We start from the raw sequence: 18,741 nt of genomic DNA, 5'->3' as shown, positions 1-18,741 counted from the left end.
AGTGGTATTGAAGACCATGTGTTCTGAAAATGTGGCAGAGGGGTAACATATAGAGGGAAAAGAGTATGGGACCAAGGACTGAGCCTTGGGGGACACCAGATGTAACAGGGAAAGAAGTTGAGGTATGTTCATATAGTGTATTATTAGCTATATTATTATTGAGTATATTATTATTGAGTATATTATTATGATGTATATTATTATGTAGTATATCTTTATTGAGCTTATTATTATTTTGCATATTATTAACACTTTGCATGCCACGCCCGAGATTTCTCGGGTTTACCCCCCGCGGGTTGAATGCCCACTCACGAGAATTCTCGTATTTTCTCTTTTTTTTTTTTTTTTTTTTATCTGAAATCATATTTCATCAACCAAGTCTACCGTTGGAAATTCAACTACCTCAGTCGCTCAGATGTGAAAAAAGCGCCCCCTATCGTCTCCCAGGTGGTAATTCACCCTTTTGGATTGAACTCAATGAAAATGAATGAGAAAAAAAACCTGCACTCCACATTTTACTTCTCACTCACGCAGCCGGCATCTACCAGCTTCATGCTGGACTCTCGGAGCCGCGGGGAATATGTGTTTTACTGTATACACAGTGGATCACTAAAAGGATCGATTTTTTCGAATGGCGACCAGGAATTGGAATAATCCATTTGGATACCATCTGATCTCAGGTAAGGAATCTATGTTACAAGTCTAAGGATAATCAGACCTGTTTTCACGGATATCGCTGTTTGACTGTGCGCGCCGTCAGGAAATAGGAGAAGCGATTTTCAGCGCGCGCCACGAGCGTGCATGCGTACACATATACTATCGATAATCTAGCGTTTATTTTAAAACGATTCATAAATAGGCAGAACAATGACAACGTTCTAGAATATTCCAGTAAAAGGCTCATGGAAACCTCTTTTTTTATTTCTCATGTGAAAACAAGGGGTTTTCTAAATGCTATGAAACGGAAATGAACCGATAAAAAAACAATCTGCTTCGACAATGTTGACTGGAAATAGGTCATTGATAATGCGACGGGCAGATTAGACACATAGCCATAATTTAAAACATAGATTAGGCGATGGTGGCCTTGGGCATTCAAGGGGGTAAAAAGGAAAACACGGCTGGCTCTCAAAGTGTTAAGGAGTGTATATATTATTATGGAATATATTTACAGAGGTGAAGGTGCCGCTCCAGATTCTTGTAGAGATGTTCACATAGACGTCACTTGTCTCTCTGATATCCTTCAGGATGCATCTCACAGATCTGCAGTTTGCACTTTTACAATCCTGTGAATTGAGGGGAAAATGCAATAAAAAGGAGAATTTTTTATTTTCAGTGGAATTATAATTAGACTTAAATGACCTGATGTAGCCAGAGTCCATGTCATGACTTTAAGCTTTTACACTGCTGCATGTCTGCCATGCAGCATGTAGTATAAATTGGGTATTTGTTGAAATGTGGAACTCAACTTTTTGACTCATGAGAATTCTATGAGAATTCACATATTTGATGAAAATGAATATAACAATATATATAACATGAATATACTAAGGAACTAACATGGATATAACATGAATATAACAATGATTATAACAATGAATAGAACATGAATAGAACATGAATAGAACAATGAATAGAACAATGAATAGAACATGGATATAACATGACTATAACAATGCATATAACAATGAATATAACATGAATAGAACAATTAATAGAACAATACATAGAACAATGCATAGAACAATGAATAGAACAATGAATAGAACAATTCATAGAACAATTCATATAATTATGAATAACTATAACATGAATATAACAATGAATATACTGTAACATGTATAACATGAATATACTGTAACATGAATATAACAATGAATATAACAATGAATATAGCATGAATATACTGTAACATGAATATACAGGTGTCCCCCAGGGCTCGGTCCTAGGACCCCTTCTCTTCTCCCTCTACACTAAATCACTGGGTAACATTATCACGTCTCATGGCTTCTCGTATCATTGCTATGCCGATGATACTCAACTCTTCCTCTCCTTCCCTCCCTCAGATATCCACGTCTCTGAGCGGATCTCGGCTTGTCTGTCCGACATCTCCGCCTGGATGACGACCAACCACCAAACTGAACCTAAGCTAAACAGAACTGCTCCACCTGCCGGCCAAATCCTCCCCCCTGACCGACCTTTCCATCACAGTCGAGAATGCAGCTGTGACCGCGTCCCCGACCGCCAAGAACCTTGGTGTTGTCCTCGACGACCAGTTGAACTTCTCTGCTCACATCGCAGCGACAACCAGAACCTGCAGATTCCTCCTGAGCAACGTCAGAAGGATCCGCCCCTTCCTGACAAAAGAAGCCACCCAACTCCTCGTCCAATCAACAGTCATCTCCCGCCTCGACTACTGCAACGCATTGCTAGCTGGCCTCCCGGCCACTGCCACCAAGCCTCTTCAACTCATTCAGAACGCAGCGGCCCGCCTGATCTCAAACCTACCGAAATCGGCCCATGTCACCCCACTTCTTAGGGACCTGCACTGGCTCCCCATTGCTGCACGAATCCGCTTCAAGGCCCTCGACCTAGCATACCGTGCGGCAAAGGGAACCGCTCCCGCCTACCTCCGTTCAATGGTCTCTAACTACACACCCTCAAGACCCCTACGCTCTGCATCTTCTGGCCGCCTCAGACCTACTCCTATCCAAGCTCCGGGAGGGTCATCAAAGAGAAGTCGCCTATTCTCAGTCCTTGCCCCACAATGGTGGAATGAACTACCCACCCCAGTTAGGACAGCCGAAACCCGTCCAATCTTTCGCTGTCGACTAAAGACGCACTTCTTCAACCATTATCTGAAATTAAAAAAAAATTACAAAAAAAAGACCTAACCCCAACTAACCTTACTGTCATGTCCTAATAAACTAACCTACACTGTAACACGCAACACTTTGATGAACATTGTTACTCAGCTGATAGAGTTATACCCTTCCTGATGACTTGTCGTACAGAACTTGTAAGTCGCTTTGGATAAAAGCGTCAGCTAAATGACTAAATGTAAATGTATATAACAATGTGTAGCAACCTGAAAATATGCCTATTATTCAGATGTGCTGACTTGCCTTTTATCTCCCCTTTGTGCACAAAGACATGTTGACTAGTTTCCATTGATATTCTCACGAACAATGACGCGAGCTCCTCCTTCTTCTATCGCTGGAATATGGATTATGAACAGGGTTACTGGACCATATTCATCATCCTTTTCCCTGTGTGACTAGCAGGCGGTACCAGCAGGGGGCGGTGACAGGCAGAGAGTGTCCGAGAGAGATGGGAAGGAAATAAATGGAGGCGGAAGAGGGGAGACGAGTCCTCTTCTGTTTGGGATGTTGCTGTGAATGGTCGCAGCTGCAACGGGAGGTGCTTTGGAATAGCCCCGTTAAAGAACCCCCAGAGAGCCCCGCCGGAGCGAGCGACGGGTTATCATAGGAGTATCCGTGATAGTGCGTGAGTAAGAGAGACTGAGCCACGGGACTGACGTCCATAGTTGTCGGGTTACAGTAGCAGTGTGACGGTATAATTAGCGTGCGGCTAACGGCTATATCGACTCCAGTGCAACCCTAGCGCGAGGCGCTGAAGAAGACCGGTGGTATAGTCAACCACGTTGCGCCACAGTATAATCGTGTAGCAGGTGGGCTGTTTGGGACCCAGAGTGTAGCTTCAGTGTGAGTGAGGGCGAGTTTATATATGCGCGCCGTCGACTCTGCACCGGCTGTTTACAACCATTCTGCACCGGCTGACTTCAGGCCAACACGGGAGATCGTCCCGACCGGCAGAGGTCGCCAACACCCAGCACACGCTCTCAGCTCACTACTGCCCCTGCTCCAGCCCCGCCTGCTAGCACCCGCGACATGAGCGTTCAACGCCATCTTGCCACCCGGACGAGGGTGGTGCGGCGCGGCCGCCATTTTGGGTTGAGTACAATTGAGCATCAATGCTCCGGATCTATTACACAGTACACAGTGTGGTGCAGCCTGCGGGCGAAGCTAACGTTGCTAACCACAGTTCTAGGGGTACCCCATTAACAATACATGCCGGCATTAGCATAGGACTTGGTTAGGTATTTGTGGGCCCACCTTGTGATTTCTTTTCATTTTCTTTGAGTGTGATAACGTGTTTGTGTAATATTTTCCCATCTAATTAACCCTTTCCCTGTGGGGAGGTTACAGACCTGGTGTATTATAAATAAAGCCTAGAGAGGTATTATTCTTGCCGTATAATTAAAGCCTGTCCGAGGTATTATACAGGGTGAAGACCCAGACGTGGGCGATGAGTCAAACACATTGAAGTATATTATCCCTGATATTAACCCAGAGGTGGGTGTATAATATACGTGTTTATGAGGTATGGAGTTACAAACGGAACTATAGTGGGACTTCAGTCCATTTGGTCACTATTATTAAATCATTGTAACTGACCAGTAGAATTAACATTAAAGAATTAGATGGGAGTTCTGTGTGCGTGTCTATCCATGAGCCGTTTAACAACTCTTTTGGTGTGGGTAACGTTAACATAATCAACCCCTTCCTACCCCACTCTCCCCTTTTCATTGTAAGGTTTCTAGTGGTCATCAAGGGAGGGTACTGCTTGCGGGAGGGACGAATCTATTTAGGTATATCAGTCACTAGGTGTGGGAGGGCCCAAGGAGATAATCAGGGAAGTGAGAGCGAGTTGGGGAGTACTGCTGACCGCCCCAGAGAGGCGAGGAGGACCAGAGCACCAAACCAGGTTGTTAAATCCCGGGCCCCATTCACTCCCACTACCGGGCCCCAGGTTGACGCTCCAGGCCCAAAGACGAGGGTGCAGTCAGACGGAGCTCTACTGTGTCCAGCTACCTTGTGACTGCCAGCAACCGTTCCCACGAAGCAGGGATAATCCACCCTGCTACAAATGCATATAATATGCATATAATTATGAATATAACATGAATATAACAATGAATATAATTATGAATATAACAATGAATATAACATGAATATACTGTAACATGAATATAACATGGATATAACAATCAATATAACAATATATATAACAATGAATATAATTATGAATATAACTATGAATATAACATGGATATAACAATGAATATAACATGAATATAACAATGAATATAACAGTGAAAATAACATGAATAGAACATGAATAGAACAATGAATATAACACGAATAGAACACTGAATAAACAAGGTATTCTGAACATGTTACCAGTCGTTCTAAGCCCCGGAGGCTCTCTCTGGAGAAGGAGGCGAGGTGTGTTTTCACTCCTATCTTCAGAGGGTCAACCAGGCTGCTGGCGTCACAGTTGGATGAACTGCCCTGCAGCATGTGAACAGAGAACAGCATGTACAATGTATCACAAACAAGGCAGGTAACACATTCATATTGTCTATGGACATATAACTGTGTTTGCATGTTTGTGTATAACTGAAAGGTTTAATTCCAAAAAGCTATATCACCACGACTTTCGCTGTTCAAGGCGTCCCCCTTGACGGATTCAGCAACATTTAAAAGTCATTGACAAGTGACTGTGTGTGTGTGTGGGGGGGGAGGGGGGGGGGGGGGGCTATATTGCCTTTGGGTATTTGTATAAATAGAATAATGTGAAAAACAAAAGGGACGTATAGTTCTCACCACTGCTGTGTCAAACCCTGTCACGTAGAGCAGAGTACTCACCATTGCTGTGTCAAACCCTGTCACATAGAGCAGAGGGTTGCCAGCCTTGGTGCTCAGCGGCAGCCTAACGGTCAGGTACAGGAGATTGATGGGGAAGTTGCCGGTTGAAATCTAAAAGCATAGGTAGTAAACATCATTCATTTAAATACAATATATGTAAATAAACATGACTACAATGTAACATTAGACTTGACCTTCTGGAGACAGGTTGTGGTGAGGGATGTTATTTCAAAAGATCATATATCCATTTGAGCCAACCCACCTCCCAACCAACCACCTATCTACCAACCAACCAACCTACCTACCTAACTACTTACCAACCAACCAACCATCCAGCCAACCCACCTCCCAACCAACCAACCAACCAACCAACCAACCAACCTACCTACCAACCAACCAACCAACCAACCAACCATCTACCTACCTACCACTCAATCAATCACCTACCTACCTACCTACCTACCTACCTACCTACCTACCTACCTACCTACCTACCTACCTACCTACCTACCTACCTACCTACCTACCTACCTACCTACCTACCTACATACATACATACATACATACATACATACATACATACATACATACATACATACATACATACCTACCTACCTACCTACCTACCTACCTACCTACCTACCTACTTACCAACCAACCAACCAACCACTCAATCAATCAATCACCTACCATAACTGCCAACCAACCAACCAACTAACCAACCTACCTACATACCTACCTACCTACCAACCAACCAACCAACCAACCAACCAACCAACCAACCAACCAACCAACCAACCAACCAACCAACCACCTACCCACCTACCAACCAACCTATCAACCTACCTACTTACATACATACGTCTACCTACCGACCAACCAACCACCTACCAACCAACCTATCAACCAACCAACCAACCAACTAACAGCCAGCCAACCAACCAACCAACCAACCAACCAACCAACCAACCAACCAACCAACCAACCTATCAACCTATCAACCTATCAACCAACCAACCACCCTACCAAACAACTAACCGACCAACCATCCAACCAACCTACCTACCAGCCACCTACCAACCAACTTACCAACCAACCAATCAACCACCCTACCAACCAACCACCAACCAACTACCAACCAACCAAACAACCACCCACGCACCAACATACCAACCACCTACATACCAACCAACCACCTACCTAGCTACCTACCAACCAACTACCTACCTACCTACCAACCAAACAAGCAAACATACAGTACATAAACATACAAACAAACCAACAGAGAGTGTGTAGTGATTATAGATAATTCAGATGTTGGTGATCACTATTATGATGATCTGTTGGATGACTCTACCTTCAGGGAGAAATTGAACTCTGGACCGATGTCATCTAGTGTTTTCACCGCTGTCACCACCGCACTGGCTCCATCAGCCACATAGAAATTAATATTTGATTGCCTGGAAGCATGCAGACAGATCATCACAGGTTAACACTGCAATCAGACACACCTATTCAGGTGTGTCAGGAGGAGGAGGCACACCTGTGAAAAAGGACTGGCTTCTCCATTTTGGCTGTCTCTCTCCTCCAAGCTGGTCATGACATTTTGTTTTGTTTTGTTTGGTTTGGTATGGTTGTTTCTCATCTTATCACTTACACACACCACACACTGACTCATTCTCACTACATTACTGATATACTGATCCACTCATTCTTTAATTCCTTTTTGTACATAGTTCATAGCTTAATTAAAGTACTTTTCAAGTACTTGTGTGGTCTCCCTTGTTTTTGTCTGTACCTTGAGTTTGGTTCATGACAAAATGGGGGCTTGTGTAATTTGGTGGACCTTTGGTTTAATTGATTCGTTTTTTGGCTTAGTTTGTAGTGGTGGAATCTGATTTTGGACTTTCTTTGTAAGTAACACTTCGGAAAGTTTATTCTATACCACATTTTGATTGTGAATGTATTCACTAGTATAGTAATTGCATGCATTTTTGGCATGTAAATTGTTTGGTTTGTTTGTTTGATTGGTTTGGAGGAGAACAGCTTGGTCAGTAATTAGGTGCTCATGTTGGTGCTGAGCTGGTTCTTGATGAATGGAGTTATATTCCCTTGGTAGGTTTAGACAGCGGGTTCTGGTTAGGGAATCCGTTGTGTCAAATATAGCGTGGTGGAAAAAGAGGGTAGAGACAGGCACTTGTGTCCTCTCAGGAGCACATCTCTGGCACAGAGGGGGTCACTGTATAACAGTTGCTTCTTCTGCCCAGAGAGTTCCAGTGCATAAATACCCCCCACAAGTACCCACCTGAAGACTAGGGTTGAGTTAGGTAGTATTTGGTTGAGGTAGTTAGGGGGATTTGACTCCAGTTTTAGTTTGTTCCATTTTTTTTTGATGTGAACCAGTTGCACCTGGTGAGTATCCTCTACGTCAGTGGTTCCCAAAGCCGCCACAGGGGGGGTCGCCAGATGATTTCCATTTTATTTATTTTTTAAACTTGAACGTAGAAGCAGGCCAGGCCAGTGTTTCTAGTTGCAGCGGCGCAATAGTTAGATAACCTAGGTGGGGAACAACCAGGAGATCACTGCAACTCACACAAGTTGGAGAACATACGGTTATCCTATAAGTTATATAGTTATATGAGTATAGCGAGCGCTCTGCTCTATTGGAACCCTATCCCTTATCAATCTAATACTGAATCAATTTCTTCACACGTACACACCCATCCGCCTGGCCACACCCACATCCGCTCCTCTATATAAGCGAGGACGTGGCCATACTAACAGCTCCTTCCCAAGTCTTTCACCACCGAAGGCGAAGACCACGGGGTCCTCAGTGAGTCAGAGCAGAGCGCTCGCTATACTCATTATAGCTTACGCTCTGCTCTATTGGAACACAGGAGCTGAGCAGAGCGGAAGCTCGACAAATGTACCCGCTGAGGCCTCCCACAACCATCAGAACCGGGGAGGACCCGAGCCCCCGGACCCTCCTAGAGGAGGACAGGAGGGAATCGGATCCGACTGTGCGAAGAGGGTTTAGCAACTCAAACTTACCTTCACACAGAAGGACCTGCGACTACTCAGGCACGCATCCCACATGCCACTAGGGAATGAACGAAAAAGAAAAAGAAAAACGTTACAGCCCCTAACATCACAGGGTCAAAGGTCAAGAACCCAATCCCATGGCAAGGCCATAGCAGCGGAGCGCGGAGGAGGACCCAGCCCCAGGAACAGCCTGAGGGTCAGGACCCCCCGAAAAGGGGGCCTGGTGAGGCCAACGATGCCGTAGCATTGAGACCCCACCAGACGGTCACTAGTGACACCACCCTATCGGACAGGGCCCAATCCCAGAGCAGGCCCTTCCCCCCTACAGCACGCCGCCCTGAAGCACTCTACAGAGGCTACACCCCCACAACACTGTGGGGCCAGTCGGCGCACCGGGGAGACAACCCCCAAAGAGGTTGATCCCTCAATCCTGGCAACAGGTCAAGAGCGTAACTCGACCTGTGCCCGGAGCACTGCGGACTAGACAGGCGCCTAAGGGGTCTACTGTGAACAGCACCCCGGCGGAAGGGGCGTTCGGTATGATGTGCACCATGTCGCAGCCTCCACAAAACCCGACCCCCTAGAGAGGCAGAGGCAGAGAAGGCTGACATGATTGGCAGACGTCATGAAAAGTGCGGGGGCACACTTGCAGGCAGACGGGGTCAAGCCCGGCCTAAACCCGAGAGTCGACTCCGCTACCAACACACCAGGGAACCACCCACCCCCCTATGTTTAGTTTAACAGGAGGCGGTTGTTCCCTTAACCCCCCCAAGAAAAAACTCCGAAACACAACTGCGTGTATACACCGGCTATACAGGCAGTACAAGTGTTTCAGTTTTCAAGAAGGGGTTAACCCAGGCCAACAGGTAGACGAGAACGAGTCCGGACCTGGGCCCGGCGGACTGGGACGTACACAGGGATGCCAGAGGGGTACAATAGAACCACCTCGACAGCCCCCTCCCAGCCCTGCCGAGCAGGGGAAGGGAGGGGCGAAAAAGCACAGCGCAAGGTACAACACAATATGGATCAAGCAACTGCGAAGGATAACTCGTAGTGACGTAATCACGAACACACCGCCATAACATCAAACCCTGTGATGCCCGGGCTAACCCGGCATTTCCCCCCCGAAAAAGCACAAAGTCCTTCAGGGTACCAGAACAGCAGATCTGCGCCCCGGACAAGTTAACTGACCTGGTCCGGCGCGACCAGAACCAGTCTCGTGTCCTAATCACGCCACCATCCCCAGTCCTAAGAGGGGGGTAGGTACGCGTGTCGATCTAAAACATCACAGAGGGCGCCACCAAGACGGTCAGAACATGAACGCACCGTGCCCGGTGGCCCACTCCATGGGCGTGAGACCCCTCCGCCAATGTTTCGATCTACTCCGTCATCTCCCCCAGAGATGAGCGAGTATTCGTAGAGACTAACCTAGTACACTGGCGCTCGGAAGAGATAAAATCTTCATCCCAGTTGCTCTACAAAAAACGCTGTTTCTATAATGAGCAACCAAGGCGCGCCAGCCCATGCGTGGTTCCACACTGAAGCACCCAGGGCCAGCGCTATGTACACGTCGAGACCCAAAACACATCAATGGTAATTCTATCAAGAACCCAGATAATGTTCCCTCCATGCCGCCTGGGACGAGCGGTAGGAAGCTGGCCAAAAGACACAGATATGGGCCCCATATGACGCATCTGAGGGAAAGAAACCCTGCCAACACTGCTCTGTATAAGAGAGGAGACAGGGAACCCCCAGAGAGACCTCCCACGTGAGTAATAATTGAAAAGATATATGTAAACATTGAGCTACGTGACCAAAAGCTCAACACATATGCAATAGAGAGCAGAGCAGAAAACAAAGTTTCCACGCACCGCATAACTCAATCTTGACAACGACATCGGTCCACAACATGGAGCCTGAAAAAAAAACTCACGGAAGCCTCACGACCAATAGAAACGCGCCCAGTGACGTATTCTATGGCCGGGGAAATTCTGTGACCCACCTGCCCAAATGTGGCGTGGGACCAGGGAACTCCCCCCCCCCCCCCCCCCCCTCTCCCCACCCTGTGACGTGCTGACCCAACAGCGTGACAGGAAGACCGAAGAACAGGAGGTCCAACCCCCTGGCCAATCAGAAAAAAGGGGGGGGAGGAGTTTATCAGTTCACCCCCTTATGACCTAGGCTGGTAAAGCTATGCCTCCTAAAATGTGAATCGGAAATACAGAAATACCGGCTACAGGCTTTCCGGTTTCCGGGCACCCCCTGATCTGTTTATAGTCCCCAGCGAAACAAACAACAAGCAGGTCTGTCAGCCTGTCGAGGGAGGCGATAACGAGGTTGTTTCTGGGGGGAATACATTTTCATGAGCACCGTGTCGTGATTTCAGGGGCGGGACTTCCTACCTGATTCCCACTTTCGGCCGTAGTGCTTTACCAGGCTTTATCTCTCGAGATAAAGCTGGGAACGAGGTTACTTATGACCCCATACCCCGGATACGATAAAAACAAACGAGCAGCGATGATACCAGTTCACCTAGCATGCTACATGAAAAGTGTATATCCACTAGGATAAGCTCAACCATCTCCACGCCAGCCACAGACGATAAACTCGTTTGCGAAAAACTGGTTTTTATACAAGGCTTTAGGCTCATGTGCGAACACGTCACCCGTGTTTATATACTTCACCAAGTACAGAGAAAACAGAGACGTTTAAAGTAGGGGTGCACGATATTGATTTTTTTACCCCGATACCGATAACTTTCTGCTCCTCAAGGCCGATACCGATACCGATAACCAATATTTATTGTATTATAAAAAAAAATTTAAATGTATATTCCTGTAGTTTTTACCTAACCAGATTTATCATGACATGAGCGTTACTACAATGAACAAAACAAAGCCAAGACAACAGTTTTGACTGATAAAGTGACCATATTTATTTTTCCAAATAAATATAATTTGAATCAGAAAATTCACAATCCGTCAATAACTTGTAAACATAACACTGAAAAATGTAAACATTTGCCAATTTCCATAGTGAGGTTCATCACTCAGTGATGTAAAAATGAAATAAAGGCCTCTAGAACTGTTGCAAATCTTTGCATAAGCCTGGGATTCAAATTAAATACTGGCAGGTAAAATCGGACAGTCAGATATGTCTCTATGTAAAGTATACAAACAAACTGAAAAAGTGCACTCCTCACAGTATCAAAAACAAATAAGCTACTGAAACAAGTTCCACACAGTAACAAACAGTCATTTTACAGAACAAAGGATTAATATTACTTATAAATAATAATCCATATAAATGACAGTGAGTGAACCCTTCTTTTTCCACTAAACTACTAAAGCATTGAGGTTTCAAACTTTCAATTGTTTTCATTTTTTTCTCAAAGAGAGAGAGGGAGAGAGAGAGAGGGGGAGGGAGAGCGAGACAGATAGATTCATGTTTGACCCTGTATTGTTATTTTTTTGGTAACTCTTCTACTCTTTTTTTTATTCTGGTCGGATCAGTGGGAGATTTTTTTTAATGAAGATTAGCATCTCTGCCTTCTCGCATGCAAGTCGGTTCCTTTGCTCGGTCATCACGTGTCCAGCAGCAGAAAACAAACGCTCAGAGTCAACGCTAGTGCAAGGCGCTGACAGAAATTTACGAGCAAGTTGGGCCAGGCACTCGTAACGGGACTGGCTGCTACTCCAGTATTCCAGCGGGCAACGGCTCAGCGTGGGCTCCAACAGATAGGACTGGAGCAGCTAACAGTAAAAACAAAAGCACAGAAGAACGGGATCTAATTATGATGACGTTCTACCGGTTCCATAACACAAGTTATACAGTGTTCATAAAACATTAAAATAAAATATACACTTACGTCCGCATCCACTCTGCTGTCGGTCTGTTGTTCAGTTGCAGCAGCATCTGTGTTTTCTTCCATGATTGCTTCAATCATTCCCAAGAGCGAGTTGTTGTTGTTCTCGTCTTCCCTGGTCCTCTTTGCCGGTGGCTCGTCTGACTGGGGGCCGGGGGTGTCTGTCTCGATATTGTGCAGCTGTTCCCGCAGCATTTCTGTAGCTTGATGTTTTGATGCACTACTGACGCCATCTTTGTTTACATCTGCGCTGCTTCTGAAACTTGGCTACGTCACAGCCAAGAAAGGGAGCGCTGGATTTGTGTAAAACGCCCTCTTCCTAAACCACACGCTATCAGTCGTACCACAGTACTGGCAAAAACGGGAGGAGCCTACAGTAAAAACAAACGCCCTTCATCCCAATTCACCCACACCGCACTCCTTCCACTCCTGGCCTTCAACGGTCATGGTCCTCTGCCGGCGTTGCTTCTTCCGGACATCACCGGTGGCATCGGGTTGGGGGAAATGGGGTTGGAGCACAGAGCGCTCCTCCTCCATCTATCTGCAGACTGCCGTTATCTGCTGCATGGCCGACCCGAATAGCCCAGCATCGGAGAGGGGGGCCGTGAACAGCGGAATCCTCTTCTGCTCCGGCACCCGCACCTGCTCCAGCCAAAGGTGGCGCTGGGATAGAGTGGCCAGGGCGCGCTCCTTCCCCGCGGCTATCGCCTGCAGCTGGGTTAGGTGCAGGATGGCTCCAGCCGCCTGGGCATGAAGATATTGTTGATGGTCATCCAATACCGACACGCCCGCCATCATCCCCGACATGTAGCGTGCTAGCTGTGCGATGTTGGACGTCGCAGCTAGGCTCTGAGTCATGGCGATGTACACCTGGTCACTCCAATTAGCCAACTGCCTACCCAATTTCCCTTGGGGAACCGGCTTTCGCAATGGCTCCCACACCATCGGGCTATCAAGCCGAGGCACCCCGTCCTTTAGCCCCTGGACCAAACCCGCCACCCGCGTGACTGGCACGTAGGCGGGGGTAAGGCCAACAATGCGGGAGATTACCTGTCCCTGTTTCACGTAGGCCTCCATTGATGGGAAGAATGGGCAGACAACGCCCGTCTCTCTCACAGGACGACGTTGCCAGAGATGACCTATCATGTCATCAGGAACAGGTGCTGGCAGTGGCTGCGGCAACGCCACGCCATTAGCGGCTGCGGCGGCCGCCATGAGCTCGGGGAACAAGGCAAGCAACTCCCCTTGCGGGTCGGAGGTTCTATCCCAACCCCGGAGTAAAAGGGAACCCAAGAAGACGCAACACTCCCTGCCACTCCCTGAGGGGGAGAGTGATACGTCTCTACTGGGGCTTCGACCAAGAGAGCTCTCGCCCCCTCCATATAATCCTCAGTCTCCATCGGAAATGGAGCATCAAAGCCTGGCCGTTCGCCCCTGCTGCTCGCCGCCTTACGACGAGAGCGAGCAGAGGCGAAGAGTCTGCGTCGCAAATCCCCTGCCACCAGAGGAGCTGTCTGCCTATCGGCCGACTGTCCACTGGCGGGGGAACCAGGGCCGGAACCAGGCCATCTCACGGGCAATGGAGGCTCAACGGCTCCTCGGAGAGGCAAACTCACCACCGGGCGGCGCCCAGGTGTATCTGGCTGCCACGACCGCGGAGCCAGAGACGCCCCACGAGGCACGGAGGACGCGGCAATGGTGAAGCGCTGGTGAAGGGTGACGTTGCGAGCGTCCAAACCCTCCGAAGGTGCAAACATTATGTCTTAGATTTTCTCGTAAATTGGCGAGAGAGAGAAAAATAAGATACAATGTCCACGTAGCTCCTTTCCAACAACTATTTCGGCACTAAACTCAAGTGGTGTATACAGACACTTGTCGTGGTGAAAATAGGGAAGGAGCTGTTAGTATGGCCACGTCCCCGCTTATGTAGAGGAGCGGATGTGGGTGTGGCCAGGCGGATGGGTGTGTACATGTGAAGAAATGTATTCAGTATTAGATTGATAAGGGATAGGGTTCAAATAGAGTAGAGCGTAAGCTATACGATAATATAACTATCTCTCTCTCTCTCTCTTGCTCACACACACACACAAAGGGAGCCACATGTGATTGGTGGAGGTGGGACCCTTACAAAAAACTAAAAATCCATCAAAATCAGTGTTGTTGCTAATCATTGACACATGCTAGCCTGTAATAATCCCCCCCAGAAAAATCTACTTTGCATTTGATATATTGCAAATATATGCCATCACACACACTGGCATGTAAAGGGTTAGAATTATAAAATGAATATGTGGTGTTATGATCAGGGCTGAAGTTGAATAAAAGATTGTGTTATTTTCAATCTGATATTACAAAAAAACAGAAATCCATCAAAATCAGTGTTGTTGCTAATCATATGCTAGCCTGTTTTTTAACAATAATTTGTGATGCCATCACAAACACTGGCATTTAAAGGGTATAAATAAAAAGATTCCTGCACCAGAATGCAGGAAATGAAGTCTTTGTAACAAAAAAAATCCTGGTGGGGGACCCCCAGACCCCCCGCTTAAAAAGTGGCCTGACTGGGGCTATATTTCGCACTATATTTCCTGGCCTGAATGATTTCCCCAGTCCGGCCCTGGTTAAAAGCCTCCAATGCTTATTAGTGTGTGTGCGTTTGAACCATACATTTCCATTTATAATTTTTTTTTACACCGATACCGATAAATGTATGCTCCTCAAGCCGATAACCGATACCGATAACCGATATTTATTCTATTATAAATTTTTTTTTATCTTTTTTTGATCAAAAAATGTACACAGGTGGAGGCGATTGGATTTATATCAAAAAATTATCGGCCCGATACTTATCGTGCATCCCTAATAATAGTGGGGGTCGCGGCTCTCTGACACCGTTATTTCGGGGGTCGCGGCCTGAAAACGTTGGGAACCCCTGCTCTACGTAAAGGTAAGTGCTTTAAATATGGCTTCCATTGTGAAATACTTTATACACACTCCTTCAATGGAGTTATTGGATCAGTGTACAAAGGAACACTTGCTAAAAATTGCTGAGCACTTTAAGATTGAGGTGACTGATAAACGTTTGAAAGAAGATGTGAATGTTTTTTTGAGAGACACATTGGTGGAAATGGAGATTTTGTCATTTCACCTACAGTGACCCCTGAAGCTTTGACCTTTGACCTTTGACCTTTGACCTTTGACCAGACAGACAGACAGACAGACAGACAGACAGACAGACAGACAGACAGACAGACAGACAGACAGACAGACAGACAGACAGACAGACAGACAGACAGACAGACAGACAGACAGACAGACAGGATTCAAAGATGAGATATTATATCTGAGGAATGAAGTGAATTATTACCTGGACATAATGACCTCAGCATTATATTTGACAGGGGTTGATGTGTCCACTCTGTTATCAGCTGGTGTCTCCTCTTTACTATCACTATGGATGATAAAAACACCTTTACAATCACTATGGACGATAGAAACACCTTTACTATCACTATGGATGATAAAAACACATTTACTATCACTATGGATGATTGAAAACACCTTTACTATCACTATGGATGATAGATACACTTCTACTATCACTATGGACGATAAAAACACCTTTATTATCACTATGGATGATAAAAACACATGGTCACATTTTTGTACCATTCAATCCACAAAATCTGCTGTATTTTATTTATTTATTTAATTTGTATTTAATCTTTATTTAACACATTGAGTGCCAGCGACAAGATTTATCGTCGTTAGTTCATGCCGACCGTTGAGTGCCAGCGACGATAAATCTTGCTTTTTTTTTATTAGCGATTTGAATTCATATTTCATCAATCTAGTCTCACATTAGTGCTGCAAACTCTCTCTGAACTCCATTGGGAAAATACCGCCCCCTATCGTCACCCTGTGGTACTGCACCCCTTTGGAATGGATTGAAACTAAACACATGGTGGGGGGGGAAATCCAGCTACCTCATTTTACTTCTCGGGCAAGCCACCCGAGAGGCTCAGATTCATTTCCGAGCCCCAAAACAGCGTGGAATACATATTTCCAGTATCCAGCGTTGGATCAATAAACGCGATCGATATTTGGAATGGCAATCAGGAATTGGAATAATCTTTTTGGAGAACAACTGATCTGAGGTAAGGAATCTATTTTACCATTTTAATCAGAACTTTTTTCACAGAGATATCAGCGTGTGCCATATGTGTGTGTGTGTGTGTGTGTGTGTGTGTGTGTGTGTGTGTGTGTGTGTGTGTGTGTGTGTGTGTGTGTGTGTGTGTGTGTGCGATCAGGAAATAAGAGATTCGATTTTTCAGCCCGCTTATATAGCGTGCATAAGTACACATAATACTATCGATAATCTAGCGTTTATTTGAAAACTATCCGTTTCAACAATGTTGACTGCAAACAAGTCATTGATAAGCGACGGCCAGATTAGACACATAGCCATAATTTAAGACATAGTTTATGCGTTTGCAAATATGAGAGCTCTATCATTGAAGTGGACGCTGGCATACGGAGCCCTTTAGCGCCCCCGCATGGCTGGCACTGAATGTGTTAACCAGGCAGGTCAATTAAGAAGAAATTCGGATTTACAATGATGGCTTGGTGAGAGGACAAAAGGGCCTCTCGAAGGGTAACAAAGAGGGACAAAGAAATAAACTAAAATACAATAGAAAAGAGACAGACATACAGTACATCACGGAGGTACAGTAAGGGAGATAATTGAAACATACACCAACCAAATAAAATTACAAGGTATGTAAGACATGAAGCAGAACAGACGATTGCAGTGTACCTTTTTGCCTCAAAGTTCACAATGGCTTGCTTTTGCAATTGCTTTAGGTTGAAGTCAAAATTGATCCAAAATTTCACCTGCAAAAAAAACATTACATCTTGCATTGGTAGTATTGAGAGGAAATTAGTATGACAGATAATTAATAAAAAAAATAAAACTGTGTTAGTATTACCTCTTGGTCTTTCTTTAGAGCTGGGTAACCCACTTGACACGATACGACTCGTGTTTGCTTTGTAGAGGTGCATTTGACCATCGTCCCGTCAGTCTGTGAATGTGCGGTTCAACCATATCAGATTTTATATATTTATATATATATATATTTATCCACATCTGTCTGTATATACCTGCATATAATCCTTGTTACATATCTGTAGATACTAGGTCCAAAAACAGTCACACAGTGTTAGATTTGGTCATAATAATTCATCATAGCGATGGAACATGAGTGCCGTGCGACTACTTAATGAAGCGGCAATGATCACCTCGGAAGTAGTTCCGGTTCAGACAGACTTGAGACAAATCGCTGTCACGTCATAAAGTAGTTCATAAGAAAGTACAATGTCTGTGTTCATTGCAATGATGAATTATACATTAAACAACTTATGGATATGAGCTATAATCTGTTGTTGGCTGGATGGACCAGACTAGAGGAACTGCATTGTAGGTTTTGGTCTTTGTGTATTCCTTTATTGATCCCCTTGGGGAAAGCCGTTTAGCACTGTGTATAGAGACTATTAGAATGACATACTGTAGAGGAACACTGTCTCTCAGCATTCATTCAAACTCTGTATTTCAGCGTTGTGAACTCACAGGAGAGGTGATGGAGGCGTAGAAGAGGCTGGTGGAGTACGTCGCCTCCACCTGTGTGTTGTAGGCGTTCTCCTTGATGTTCCTCACCTTCACCTCGAATGACAGGCCGCGGTGACTTGAGCCCACCAGGAAGGGACTGGAAGACAAGAGTTTATACCTTATAACAAGCTCTATACAGAGTAACAACCTTTACTATACAGAGTAACAACCTTTACTATACAGAGTAACAATCTGTACTATACAGAGTAACAACCTTTACTATACAGAGTAACCTTTACTATACAGAGTAACAACCTTTACTATACAGAGTAACAACATTTACTATACAGAGTAACAACCTGTACTATACAGAGTAACAACCTTTACTATACAGAGTAACAACCTTTACTATACAGAGTAACAATCTGTACTATACAGAGTAACAACGTGTACTATACAGAGTAACAAGCTTTACTATACAGAGTAACAACCTGTAC

The 18,741-nt window shown here is 45.4% G+C and overlaps 1 protein-coding gene across 1 annotated transcript in view; it reads right to left on the bottom strand.

Moving 5' to 3' along the window:
• Nucleotides 1–18,741, bottom strand: part of LOC311222677 (integrin alpha-2-like) — a 109,085-nt gene that overhangs the window by 18,088 nt on the left and 72,256 nt on the right. The window contains exons 17-24 of the mRNA XM_084307276.1: nt 18,266–18,401; nt 17,628–17,720; nt 17,456–17,532; nt 16,007–16,090; nt 7,090–7,192; nt 5,733–5,843; nt 5,265–5,375; nt 1,173–1,286 (exon numbers count right to left, since the gene is read on the bottom strand). Of these exons, the coding sequence (XP_084163402.1) occupies nt 1,173–1,286; nt 5,265–5,375; nt 5,733–5,843; nt 7,090–7,192; nt 16,007–16,090; nt 17,456–17,532; nt 17,628–17,720; nt 18,266–18,401 (829 nt within the window). The remainder of the gene's footprint in view (nt 1–1,172; nt 1,287–5,264; nt 5,376–5,732; nt 5,844–7,089; nt 7,193–16,006; nt 16,091–17,455; nt 17,533–17,627; nt 17,721–18,265; nt 18,402–18,741) is intronic.

The sequence above is a fragment of the Notolepis coatsorum genome (genome assembly GCF_963971535.1).
Source record: "Notolepis coatsorum genome assembly, chromosome: 2".
Lineage (NCBI taxonomy): Eukaryota > Metazoa > Chordata > Actinopteri > Aulopiformes > Paralepididae > Notolepis > Notolepis coatsorum.
Note: the sequence above shows the minus strand (reverse complement) of the source record. Positions and strands in the feature narration are given on the sequence as shown.